The sequence below is a fragment of the Somniosus microcephalus genome, chromosome 4, assembly GCF_052327205.1.
Source record: "Somniosus microcephalus isolate GS21.2 chromosome 4, FLI_Smic_1.0, whole genome shotgun sequence".
Taxonomy (NCBI): Eukaryota; Metazoa; Chordata; class Chondrichthyes; order Squaliformes; family Somniosidae; genus Somniosus; species Somniosus microcephalus.
In genome coordinates, this window is record NC_140990.1 from 181,006,360 (window position 1) to 181,021,015 (window position 14,656).

Sequence of the window (14,656 nt, forward strand, 5' to 3'; positions counted from 1 at the left end):
CAGTCGCTCTCTCTCTTCCCCCCAGTCGCTCTCTCTCTCTCTTCCAACAACAACATGCCCTCGAAAAAGCCTCGGCACCGCCGGGCACTCCAGCTAGTCTATTATAAAAGATGTAATAGCAGAGCACTTGGTAAGCAGTGACAGGATCAGACAAAGTCAACATGGATTTACAAAAGGTAAATCATGCTTGACTAATCTACTGGAATTTTTTGAGGATGTAACTGGTAAAATAGATAAGGGAGAACCAGTGGATGTGGTGTATTTGGACTTTCAGAAGGCTTTCGATAAGGTCCCACATAAGAGATTAGCGTGCAAAATTAAGGCACATGGGATTGGGGGCAAGGTATTGACTTGGATAGAGAACTGGTTGGCGGACAGAAAGCAAAGAGTTGGAATAAACGGGTCGTTTTCCGAGTGGCAGGTAGTGACTAGTGGGGTACCGCAAGGATCGGTCCTAGGACCCCAGCTGTTCACAATATATATTAATGATCTGGACGAGGGAATTGGATGTAATATCTCCAAATTTGCAGACGACACAAAGCTGGGTGGGAGGGTAAGCTGTGAGGAGGATGTCGTGAAACTCCAGTACGATTTGGACAGATTGGGTGATTGGGCAGAAACATGGCAAATGCACTATAATGTGGATAAATGTGAGGTTATCCACTTTGGTGGCAAAAACAGGAAGGCAGATTATTATTTGAATGGCAATAGATTGGGAGAAGGGGAAGTGCAAAGAGACCTGGGTGTTCTTGTGCACCAGTCGCTGAAGGTAAGCATGCAGGTGCAACAGGCGGTTAAGAAGGCAAATGGTATGTTGGCCTTTGTAGCAAGAGGGTTCGAGTACAGGAACAAGGATGTCTTGCTACAGTTGTACAGGGCCTTGGTGAGACCGCACCTTGAGTACTGTGTGCAGTTTTGGTCGCCTTACCTGAGGAAGGACGTTCTTGTCATGGAAGGAGTGCAGCGAAGATTCACCAGGCTGATACCTGGGATGGCAGGAATGACGTATGAGGAGAGATTGTGTCGATTGGGCTTATACTCACTGGAGTTTAGAAGATTGAGAGGGGATCTCATCGAAACTTATAAAATTCTGTCAGGCCTGGACAGACTAGATGCAGGAAGGATGTTTATGATGGCCGGGGAGTCCAGAACCAGGTGTCATAGTCTAAGGATAAGGGGTAAGCCATTTAGGACTGAAATGAGGAGGAATTTCTTCACCCAGAGAGTGGTGAACCTGTGGAATTCTCTGCCACAGAGGGCGGTGGAGACCAGTTCATTAAATATATTCAAAAAAGAGTTGGATATATTTCTTAAGGCTAAAGGGATCAAGGGATATGGGGAGAAGGCAGGGACAGGGTACTGAATTTGGATGATCAGCCATGATCTCATTGAATGGTGGAGCAGGCTCGAAGGGCCGAATGGCCTACTCCTGCTCCTATCTTCTATGTTTCTATATTTCTATGTTTCTATGACTAGACAGACTAGATGCAGGAAGGATGTTCCGATGGCGGGGGAGTCCAGAACCAGGGGTCACATTCTAGGGATAAGGGGTAAGCCATTTAGGACTGAGATGAGGATGAATTTCTTCACCCAGAGAGTGGTGAACCTGTGGAATTCTCTGCCACACAGGGCAGTTGAGGCCAATTCATTAAATATATTCAAGAAGAAGTTGGATATATTTCTTGAGGCTAAAGGGATCAAGGGATATGGGGAGAAAGCAGGGACAGGGTACTGAATTTGGATGATCAGCCATGATCTCATTAAATGGCGGAGCAGGCTCGAGGGGCCGAATTGCCTACTCCTGCTCCTATCTTCTATGTTTCTACAGGAGAGACAGGGACAGTGTAACAGACTCCTCACACAGACACATATTACAGGAGAGACAGGGACAGTGTAACAGACTCCTTACACAGACACATATTACACTGCAGAGACAGGGACAGTGTAACAGACTCCTCACACAGACACATATTACACTGGAGAGACAGGGACAGTGTAACAGACTCCTCACACAGACACATATTACACTGGAGAGACAGGGACAGTGTAACAGACTCCTCACACAGACACATATTACACTGGGGAGACAGGGACAGTGTAACAGACTCCTCACACAGACACATATTACACTGGAGAGACAGGGACAGTGTAACAGACACCTCACACAGCCACATATTACACTGGAGAGACAGGGACAGTATAACAGACTCCTCACACAGACACATATTACACTGGAGAGACAGGGACAGTGTAACAGACTCCTCACACAGACACATATTACACTGGGGAGACAGGGACAGTTTAACAGACTCCTCACACAGACACATACTACAGGAGAGACAGGGACAGTGTAACAGACTCCTTACACAGACACATATTACACTGGAGAGACAGGGACAGTGTAACAGACTCCTCACACAGACACATTTTACACTGGAGAGACAGGGACAGTGTAACAGACTCCTTACACAGACACATATTACACTGGAGAGATGGGGACAGTGTAACAGACTCCTCACACAGACACATATTACACTGGAGAGACAGGGACAGTGTAACAGACTCCTTACACAGACACATATTACACTGGAGAGACGGGGACAGTGTAACAGACTCCTCACACAGACACATATTACACTGGAGAGACAGGGACAGTGTAACAGACTCCTCACACAGACACATATTACACTGGAGAGACAGGGACAGTGTAACAGACTCCTTACACAGACACATATTACACTGGAGAGACGGGGACAGTGTAACAGACTCCTCACACAGACACATATTACACTGGAGAGACAGGGACAGTGTAACAGACTCCTCACACAGACACATTACAGGTGAGACAGGGACAATGTTTTAAAGGAAACTTCTCAGCCTAGGCTGCCTTTGAACCCACAACCCAGAAGAAAATGGATACAACTTTAAAGGCAAAAAGTGCCCTGTAACCTTACATTTCGAATACATCTTCAAAACAAACGCTCCCTGTGGGCTCACTTTGATACCCAGTCTCCGAAATGCAAAAATAATTTTAAAAAGTTATATCTTTGGAATATATTTAGCAATGTTCCACTCTGTGCGAGAGGAGCAAAGCCCAAGCTTGTTCTTTCCATGTAGTCAGCTCACTCAAGAATTTCCCATAATCTGTCTTGCCAACACCACACAAGACTTGCAGGTGCCAATCCATGCCTGATGTTTGGCAGCAGATTTTTATTCATTCTCAGGATGTGGGCATCGCTGGAAAAGCCGGCATTTATTGCTCATTCCTAGTTTCCCTTGAGAAGGCAGTGGTGGGCCTTCTTCTTGAACTGCTGCAGTCCGTGTGGTGAAGGTGCTCTTAGTGCTGTTAGCGAGTTCCAGGAATGTGATCCAGCGACCATGAAGGATTGGTGATATATTTCCAAGTCAGGATGGTGTGTGACTTGGAGGGGAACTTGGAGGTGGTGGTGTTCCAATGCACCTGCTGCCCTTGTCCTTCTAGGTGGCAGAGGTCGCAGGTTTGGGAGTTGCTAACGCAGAAGCCTTGGTGAGTTGCTGCAGTGCATCTTGTAGATGGTACACACTGCAGCCACGGTACGCCGGAGGTGGAGGGAGTGAATGTTTAAGGTGGTGGATGGGCTGCTGATAAAGTGGAAATATTAAATACTAAATTAAATCCTGGTTCATGTACTGTCTATGCAATGGTAAATATGCAGTGTTGTACAGGAAGAGAGATCAGACCCATGGGAACTACATTTAAGACTTAAAATGGTAAATTTTCATCTTTATCACATGGACGATGATATGGCAGCCCTCCAGTTATAGAACCCGCCCAATTTTCATCGCTTTGATAGGAATCAGGCAGGTTTTAATTAACGGGCAGGCAATCTGCTTTTCCGGATCACCACACATGTGATCAAGGTGAAAATGACATAGAATTTAAGCACAGAAACAGGCCATTCGTCCCAACTGGTCCATGCCGGTGTTTATGCTCCACACGAGCCTCCTCCCATCATACTTCATCTAACCCTATCAACATATCCTTCTATACCTTTCTCCCTGAAGTATTTATCTATATTCCCCTTGCTATTTGCCTCAACTACTCCATATGGTAGTGAGTTCCACATTCTAACCACTCTCTGGGTAAAGAAGTTTCCCCTGAATTCCCTATTGATTTATTGGAGACTATCGTATATTTATGGCCTCTAGTTTTGGACTCCCCCACAACTGGAAAGATCAGCGTAAATATCTTCTCTACGTCTATCCTATCAAACCCCTTCATAATTTTAAAGACCTCTATTCGGTCACCCCCTCAACCTGCTCTTTTCTAGAGAAAAGTACCCCAGCTATTTAAAAAAATGTACCAATAGGATCAAACAGCCAAGGCTTTCGTTCCTCAGTAATGTCCGATTAGTATCGAACATTAATTAACACTGCTCCATGCTCCTGGTGGTGGGGGGGGCATCAAGCAGATGTCAGGTGGGGCAAGTTGCCCTAGTTACCTGCTCAGTAAAAGGCAGGGGGAGGGGTCAGCGAGGAAGGGAGTAGCTGGCCCCTGACCAGTGGTGTAAAGCACACCAGGGACAGTGGGGGGAGGGGTGGTGTGCAGGCAGGTGAATAAGGGGGTATGGGGGGTGGGGGAAGAATAAAACTTCTAAAACTGCTCCATCTGTTGTGCTGCAGGGGTTACTGAGACAGCTGGTGCTGTTACCAGGATCTGATGCTACTCGAAGAATCTGCCCCAATCCCAATCCCAGATTAGCCGCACTCTCGGTCCCGAAGGTGTTGACGGAGCTCCCTCTAAAGCCATCGGAGACCGACATCGTGAAATATCCATACGGTAAGGAAGAGTTGGCGGATCAATCTCGGCTTCCTCATGTATGTGGAATGAGACAAGTATGGTTTCATTAAAAATATATATTTTGTTAACTCTTCCTCTCAGTTTTCTCTTCTATCCTGAAGACTCTGACTCCCACTGGAGTACAATTCCATGGACACTGGGCGCCCTCCAGGATTGCACTCGAGTGGCCAATATATGGGCACGAGCATCAAGGCCAAGCTCGACCATGTCCACACCCTCTGTCCACACATGCTCACACCAGCAGGGATTGCTGGAGAGTGTTCAGGAACAGTAGACTCCCTGTGGATCTGGTCAGACGTGTCTAACAGCAATAGACTCCCTCCCCAGCAACAGCAACAACTTGCCTTTATATAGTGCCTTTAACATAGTAAAACGTCCAAAAGTGCTTCACAGGAGCAGCATTAGACAAATATTTGACATCGAGCCACCAATGTTCTCTGTAATTTTTTTGGGGCCGCGTGGCCCCTTTAACGGGCTGCACAGCCCATTCAAAATACCGGGCATGCGCTGTTTTTCTATTTAAAAGCTGACTGCTTGGGACCCCTGCGTGGCCGCACAGCTTAAAGAGAATGTTGCAAGCCACATAAGGAGATATTAGGACATGTGACCAAACGCTTGGCCAAAGAGTTAGGTTTTAAGGAGCGTCTTAAAGGAGGAAAGAGAGGTAGAGAGGGGGAGAGGTTTAGTGAGTGAATTCCAGAATTTAGGGCCTAGGCAGCTGAAGGCAATAGTGGAGCGAAAGAAATAGGGGATGTGCAAGAGGCCAGAATTGGAGGAGCGCAGAGTAGGTTACAGAGGAGGTTACAGATATAGGGAGGGGCAAGGCCATGGTGGAATTTAAACACAATAATGAGAATCATGAGAATTACAAACATAAATAATTTGCCTTTATATAACACATCACATTCTCAACACACCCCTAAAACACTTTTACAATCTGTTTGTGTAACTATGCTGTGTGCCGATTGGCTGCCGTGTTGTTATGTAACTTGGTTATGTAACGTGGCAAAAGGAGTAGGCAGCTCGAGCCTGTTCCGGCATTCGGTTAGATCGTGGCTAATCTGTATCTTAACTCCATCTACCCACCGTGGTTCCGTAATGCTTAATACCCTTGTCTAACAAAAATCTATCAATCTCAGTTTTGATATTTTCAATTGACCCCCAGCCTCAACAGCATTTTGGTTGAGTTCCAGATTTCCACTACTCTTTGTGTGGAGAAGTGCTCCCTGACATCACCCCTGAACGGCTTGGCTCTAATTTTAAGGTTATGCCCCTTGTTCTGGACTCTCCCACCAGAGGAAATAGTTTCTTTCTATCTACCCTAGCAAATATTTTAATCATCTCATTAGATCACCCTTTAATATTTTACACTTGAGGGAATACAAGCCTAGTCTATGCAACCTATCCTCAGAATTTAACGCTTTTAGCCCCCGTATCATTCTGGTGAATCTGTGCTGTACCACCCCCCCACCCCACCCAAGGCCTATATATCCTTCTTAATGTGCGGTGCCCAGAATTAAATGCAGAACTCCAGATGGGGTCTAACCGGAGCCCTGTACAGCTGCAACATAACTTCCTCCCCTTGGGTTCCAGCCCTCTTGAGATAACGAGTAACATTCCATTCACCATTTTAATTATTTTTTGTACCTGTCCACTAGCTTTTAGTGATTTCTGTACATGGACCCCTAAATCTCTCTGCTCCTCCACAGTTCCGAGCTTCTCGCCATTTAGAAAATACTCTGATCTATCTTTCTTAGGTCCAAAGTGGATGACCTCACATTTCCCCACACGGAACTCCATCTGCCAGTTTTGCTCACTCACTTAATCTATCAATGTCCCTTTGCAACTTTCTGCTCCCACCTACACTATTTACTGTGCCGACTAACTTAGTGTCGTCAGAAAACTGAGATATACGGCTCTCTATCCATTGTAAAACACAGAGACAAATCTCTATATTGGGGGTTCCTATGGAAACCAACCTTATTATGATGATGTTGGGTGGAGCTACTAGAACTATTTGGGCGAGGGAGTTTTTATTTTTGCGCATGCAATCTTAATTCTGTTTGATTCCCTTTCGCAGCCTCTCCCGCACATGTTTCGTTTGTCAGCCGGAGAACAGGATATTCCAGGCTGCCCCAGGTCATTGGTCTCCGTCAATCCTGATCCACAAATCTGTCAGGAAACGTGCAGATCAGAGGCAGGTGATAGGTCTCCCTAAAGGATGTTCCTTTCCACCCAGATAGCGATGGCACACTGCCACAAGGCACTCCCTTACAGTAGGGTTTACTGTAGACTTTTGTCACCTGTCCTAATATCACTTTAGGTGGCTCGATGTCAAATATTGTTTGATAATGCTCCTGTGAAGTTACGTGCTATATAAATGCAAGTTGTTGTCGTTGTTGTTTGACTGACACTGTAGCATTTGTTTATTATATAAGGGTGTTACTATAAGATTGATACTAGACACCATATTACATAGGGGTCGAACTACTGACAGACACTAGAGTAACTTACTACAGACAGACACTAGAGGAATTATCGCAGTTTCTTCATTGTCGCTGGGTCAAAATCCTGGAATTCCCTCCCTAACAGCACTATGGGAGTACCTTCACCTCCTGGACTGAAGCGATTCAAGGAGGCAGCTCACCACCACCTTCTCAAGGGCAATTAGGGATGGGCAATAAATGCTGGCCTTACCAGCAACGCCCACGTCCCGTGAATGAATAAATAAAATAAATCTTCTCCACCTCTCTCTCCTCCTTTAAGACACTCCTTAAAACCTATCTCTTTGACCAAGCTTTTAGTCACCTGTCCTAGTATCTCCTTATGTGGCTCGGTGTCAAATTTTGTTTGATAACGCTCCTATGAAGTGTCTTGAGATGTTTTACAATGTTAAAGCCACTGTAATAATGCAAGTTGTTGATGGAGATGTATGACTAATGACTTGTATGGAAAGCGAAGTGCACCTGGACCTATTGCACTCTACTCTATTTTCATGACTTATTTCCAGTAGATGTGAATGTTGCTGACCTCCTCTGTGTTGAATTCAGAAGCGGAAGTGAAGATGACGATCGGAAGCCACCCACCCTGCACTGAGACTGAAGCAGGGCGCCTCTGGTTTGACGTCTTCAATAAAGGCCTATTTATCTGTGATGGCAAGAATTGGGTGTCAATCTTAAAAGGTAATGCAAAAATATAATTAAGGTACAGATGCATTTTTTGTACTACTACCTCTTAGTAAGGTTGCTAGTAAATCAGTAGAGTGCGTAAAGAAAGGAAGAACATGCATTTATATCAACTTCAGGACGTCCCAAGTCACATTACAGCTAATGAAGTGCTTTTTTGAATTGCTGTAATGTAAGAAGCATGGTAGCCAATTTATGCACAGCAAGATCTCACAAAGAGCAATGATGTAATGAAAAGAAAAGAAAGATTTGCATTTATACAGCTCCTTTCACAACCTCAGGACATCCCAAAGCACTTTACAGTCAATGAAATACTTTTGAAATGTAGTCACTGTTGTAATGTAGGAAACGCGGCAGCCAATCTGCACACAGCAAGCTCCCACAAACAGCAATGTGATAATGACCAGATCATCTGTTTTAGTGATGTTGACATCGGGGATAACTCCCCTTCTCTTCTTCAAAATAGTGCCATGGGATCTTTTATGTCCACCTGAAAGAGCAGACGGGGCTTCGCTTTAACGAAAGATGACACCTCCGACAGTGCAGCGTTCTCTCAGTACTGCACTGGAGTGTCAGCTTAGACTTTTGCGCTCAAGTCTCTGGAGTGGGTCTTGAACCCACAACCTTCTGACTCAGAGGTGAGAGTGCTACCCACTGAGCCATGGTTGATGTTTCCAAAAGACGGCACCTCCGACAGTGCAGCATTCCCTCAGTATTGCATTGGAGTGTCAGCCTAGATTTTATTGTCATGTTTCTGGTGTGGTACTTTGACCCCACTATTCTGACTCAGAAGCGAGCGTGTTACCAACTGACACCAGTTCAAGCAGAGTTAGTGTTGAAAGCATCATCAGTTCCCACGAGCAATTTTCCGATATGCACTGGTCGCAGAGGAGATTCCTGCTGCATTTGAGTATTCAGTAAATCACCCCCAAAGTTTCTGCTGAATCTTTCACTCAGTTTGATTTCAGAACGGTAGCATAGTGGTTATGTTACTGGATTAGTAATCTAGAGACCTGGACTAATAATTTGGAGACGTGAGTTCGAATCCCACCACGGCAGCTGGGTAATTTAAAATCAGTTAATTAAATAAATCTGGAATAAAAAGCTAGTATCAGTAATGGTGACCATGAAACTACCAGAAAATTCATCTGGTTCACTAATGTCCTTTAGGGAAGGAAATCTGCTGTCCTTACCTGATCTGGCCTATATGTGACTCCAGACCCACAGCAATGTGGTTGACTCTTATTGCCCTTGGAAATGGCCTAGCAAGCCACTCAGTTGTAAAGAACCGTTACGAGAAACAATAAGAATAAAACTGGATGGACCACCCGGCATCGACCTCCGCACCGACTACAGCAACTGCACACCCAGCCCAGTCAACCCTGCAAAGTCCTCCTCACCAACATCTGGGGACTTGTGCCAAAATTGGGAGAGCTGTCCCACAGACTAGTCAAGCAACAGCCTGACACAGTCACACTCACAGAATCATACCTTTCAGTCAATGTCCCAAACTCCTCCTGGCAGGACAGACCCACCAGGGGTGGCGGCACAGTGGTATACAGTAGGGAAGGAGTGGCCCTGGGAGTCCTCAACATTGACTCTGGACCCTATGAAGTCTCATGGCTTCAGGTCAAGCATGGGGCAAGTAAACCTCCTGCTGATTACCACCCACTGCCCTCCCTCAGCTGATGAATCAGTACTCCTCCATGTTGAACATCACTTGGAAGAAGCACAGAGTAGCAAGAGCACAGAATGTACTCTGGGTGGGGGACTTCAATGTCCATCACCAAGAGTGGCTCAGTAGCAGCACTACTGACCGAGCTGGCCGAGTCTTGAAGGACATAGCTGCCAGTCTGGGCCTGCGACAGGTGGTGAGAGAACCAACACGAGGGAAAAACCTACTTGACCTCGTCCTCACCAATCTCCCTGTTGCAGATGCATCTGTCCATGACAGCATTGGTAGCAGTGACCACCACACAGTCATTGTGGAGATGAAGTCCTGTCTTCACATCGAGGACACCCTCCATCGTGTTGTGTGGCACTACCATTGTGCTAAATGGGATAGATTCAGAACAGATCTAGCAGCTCAAAACTGTGCATCCATGAGGCACTCTGGACCATCAGCAGCAGCAGAATTGTAATCCACCACAGCCTGTGACCTCATGGGCTGGCATATCCCTCACTCTACCATTACTATCAAGTCAGGGGACCAATCCTGGTTCAATAAGGAGTGTAGAAGAGCATGCCAGGAGCAGCACCAGGCATACCTAAAAATGAGGTGCCAACCTGGGGAAGCTGCAACACAGGACTACATGCATGCTAAAAAACAGAAGCAGCATGCTAGAGACAGAGCTAAGCGATTCCACAATCAATGGATCAGATCAAAGCTCTGCAGTCCTGCCACATCCAGTCATGAATGGTGGTGGACCATTAAACAACTAACGGGAGGAGGAGGCTCCATGAATATCCCCATCCTCAATGATGGTGGAGCCCAGCAAAAAGCCCAGTGAGTGCAAAAGACAAAGCTGAAGCGTTTGTAACCATCTTCAGCCAGAAGTGCCGAGTGGATGATCCATATCGGCCTCCTCCTGAGGTCCCCACCACCACAGAAGCCAATCTTCAGCCAATTCGATTCACTCCACGCGAGCGCACTGGATGCAGCAAAGGCTGTGGGCCCCAACAACATCCCGGCTCTTGTGCTGAAGACTTGTGCTCCAGAACTAGCCACGCCTCTAGCCAAGGTTCCAGTACAGGTACAACACTGGGATCTATCCGACAATGTGGAAAACTACCCAGGTATGTCTTGTTCACAAAAAGCAGGACAAATCCAATCTGGACAATTACCGCCCCATCAGTCTACTCTCAATCATCAGCAAAGTGATGGAAGGTGTCGTTGACAGTGCTATCAAGCAGCACTTACTCACCAATAACCTGCTCACTGATCCGCCAGGATCATTCAGCTCCAGACCTCATTACAGCCTTGGTCCAAACATGGACAAAAGAGCTGAATTCCAGAGGTGAGGTGAGAGTGACTGCCCTTGACACCAAGGCAGCATTTGACCGAGTGTGGCATCAAGGAGCCCTAGTAAAACTGAAGTCAATGGGAATCGGGGGGGGAAATTCTCCACTGGTTGGAATAATACCTAGCACAAAGGAAGATGGTTGTGGTTGTTGGAGGTCAATCATCACAACCCCAGGACATCGCTGCAGGAGTTCCTCAGGGCAGTGTCCTCGGCCCAACCATCTTCAGCTGCTTCATCAATGACCTTCCCTCCATCATAAGGTCAGAAGTGGGGATGTTTGCTGATGACTGCACAGTGTTGAGTGCCATTCGCAACTCCTCAGATAATGAAGCAGTCCATGCCCACATGCAGCAAGACCTGGACGACATTCAGGCTTGGGCTGATAAGTGGCAGGTAACATTCGCGCCACACAAGTGCCAGGCAATGACTATCTCCAACAAGTGAGTGTCTAACCACCGCCCCTTGATATTCAACGGCATTACCATCGCCAAATCCTCCACCATCAATATCTTGGTGGTCACCATTGACCAGAAACTTAACTAGACCAGCCCCATAAATACTGTGGCAACAAGAGCAGGTCAGAGGCTGGGTATTCTGCGGTGAGTGTCTCACCTCCTGACTCCCCAAAGCCTTTCCATCATCTACAAGGCACAAGTCAGGAGTGTGATGGAATACTCTCCACTTGCCTGGATGAGTGCAGCTCCAACAACACTCAAGAAGCTCGACACCATCAAGGACAAAGCAGCCCGCTTGATTGGCACCCCATCCACCACCTTAAACATTCACTCCCTCCACCACCAGCGTACCGTGGTTGCAGTGTGTAACATCTACAAGATGCACTGCAGCAACTCGCCAATGCTTCTTTGGCAGCACCTCTCAAACCCGCGACCTCTTCCACCGAGAAGGACAAGGGCAACAGGCGCATGGGAACACCACCACCTCTAAGTTCCCCTCCAAGTCACACACCATCCTGACTCGTCGCTGGGTCAAAATCCTGGAAATCCCTCCCTAACAGCACTATGGGAGTACCTTCACCACATGGACTGCAGCGGTTCAAGAAGGCGGCTCACCTTCTCAAGGGCAACTAGGGATGGGCAATAATTGTCAGCCTTGCCAGCGACTCCCATATCCCATGAACGAACAAAAAAAAACAAGCCACCAAAGAGCTAGGTTACCTCAGCATGCATTTAATATAGCATTTGATATTTTAAAAATTACAATTTTAATCTTGCTAAACAATATTTCAAATATTTCAAAAATCCACTATTATGATTCATTCATAAAGCCTTCATTAAGCTGAAATTAAAGTAAATAAGAGGGTAAAAATGGTGGAACAAGGAAAAGGCTATTCAAGTCATGAAGCTCACTTCTTGCATCATGAACTCAAATTTACCCATCTAATCTCCTGAGATTGACAGAACCATCTTCTGATCCTCAAATCTCCAGTGTTCAACCTCTTCCACATCTCCACTATTCAACTCTGGCTGGTTGCTTTTTACATTTGACCTTTCCTTGACTACAGGACAGGAAACATGGTGTTCCATGGATTATTTGATTATCTCTATTTACTCATAATCTTCAGTCGCATTCCTGGCCAGATATTTAATCCAGTTCCTATTTGAGGGAGCTAATTGATGCCACATTGACTGTTTTTGCTAAGGTCCTTTCCATGTACCACTACTCCGTGACAAAATAGTTTCTTCTCTAACCTTGATTGAGGCTCAATAAATGTTGTACTTGTGGATGCTAGTTCTGTGCTCACAATCTAAGTTAAATAAAGTACAGCACTTCTTTAAAAGCACAGACAACAACAACAACAACAACAACTTGCATTTATATGTTAACTAAAAGTTTGGCCAAAGAGGTAGGTTTTAAGGAGCATCTTAAAAAGGAGAGAGAGGTGGAGAGGTTCAGGGAGGGAATTCCAGAGCTTGGGGCCAAGACAGCTGAAGGGACAGCCGCCAATGGTTGAGCGAAGGAAGTGGGGATGTAAAAGAGGCCAGAATTGGAGGAGCGCACAGATCTAGGAGGTTAAAGAGATAGGGAGGGGCGAGGCCATGGCGGGATTTGAAAACAAGGATGAGAATTTTAAAATTGAGGCGTTGCCGGACCGGGAGCCAATGAAGGTCAATGAGCACAGTGGGGTGATGGGTGAATCATCTAAGACAGTTTAAGATTTAAGGGATAGACTTCAACACATTCACCAGACACCATGCAAATCATTTCAAAAATACAGCTACAAATTGCAGCTCAAACTAAATCACACCTGGCCTGTATACAGACAGCAGGAACCACAATGCACGTCTCTCCACAGTCACTATTAAGAGGCAACAGAGATGCTTATAAAACAGACTGCATGGTTAACAGCATGTCACGGCAGATCTGCCTTTATTTACCCATCTTTATCAATGCAAATTGCGAACAACGTGTGAAGAGTGTGACACAAATCGGGCCGTCTGCCAAAGCCTGGAAATAATTACTTTTTGGATTGTTAAAAGGTATTTCAGAATACAGCCCGGGGGTTGAAGATGTTACAATTGGGTTTAACTTCGAAATGAACATAAAGATGGAATCTTACGCCTGCACCACACATGCAGAAACAGCAGCAAATTCTAACTGTGGCTTGGAACCTTGGGTTCAAAAGCACAAGCTTTAATCTGTGGATAAAGTGGGGAGCTGTTGGTGACGGAACAGTGCCTGTCTGCTTCAGAGCTGTTTGGGTCTTTAGGGCCACATGGAGAACTATGTGGTGCTTGTACCAGCCAGGGATTCAACCTTTTTGCTTCTGAGGCCCCTCTCCCGTGTTATAAAAATACCACGGACCTCCTGTGACACAACGCCAAGTAATTTTTCTTCATAAAAATTAGCTATAGAATTAAGCATATAGATTTATTACTATTTTTGTTTGACTTGTTGCTGGTGCTGAGTGATTCCTGTCACGTGGTAAAAAAAAACGCAGCAAATTTGAGCACAGCAAGATCCCACAACAGAATATCAGATGGATCACCATTTACGAAGCTCCAGGCTCACTTCCCAATGCAAAACGGTGTATTATGTAAAAAAAAGGTCAACTTTCATGGCCATCCACACCTCGCGTGAGTGATGCCCCTGGGCCTTGGACCCGGGACCGCGAGCTCCCGGCGGCGGTGGCAGCCGCCCGCGCCGTGCTCAGCTGCCATGGACAAACAGCCGTCAGCCGTATAAAGAGCGAAAGGTGAAGTCAGCCGAACATTTGCCGACACTTTGGTTAATTCTCGGCCTATTACACCACAAAAACAGACATCAAACCCCACCGACCCAGTGCTCCACTTACCCAATTTAAACATGGCGGGCAGGAAAACGTGGCCTGCTGGGAAAAGAACCCGCTGCCAACTGGCACTAACGGATTTTGGCGGGGTCGCCTCTCCTCCAACATCAGCGGCGGTGGCACATCATTTTTTTACTTCTCTCCATCATCTTATGCTTCTCCCTATGCTAGGAGTGTGCAATTTCATGAAATGTGCTCCCAGAGCGTGCCAGGGATAGCGCAGCGAAAATTTAATCGCATAATTGGATTTTTAAACAGATTACATTCTTGAAAGATGCTGATTTGGCGGACCCCTTGAAAC

At 46.1% G+C, this 14,656-nt stretch overlaps 1 protein-coding gene across 1 annotated transcript in view; it reads left to right on the forward strand.

Annotated features, from left to right (window-relative positions):
• Positions 1 to 14,656, forward strand: part of LOC147120044 (thrombospondin-type laminin G domain and EAR repeat-containing protein-like) — a 60,169-nt gene that overhangs the window by 17,136 nt on the left and 28,377 nt on the right. Inside the window, exons 5-6 of the mRNA XM_085985557.1 lie at positions 4,663 to 4,819; positions 7,891 to 8,022. Of these exons, the coding sequence (XP_085841683.1) occupies positions 4,663 to 4,819; positions 7,891 to 8,022 (289 nt within the window). The remainder of the gene's footprint in view (positions 1 to 4,662; positions 4,820 to 7,890; positions 8,023 to 14,656) is intronic.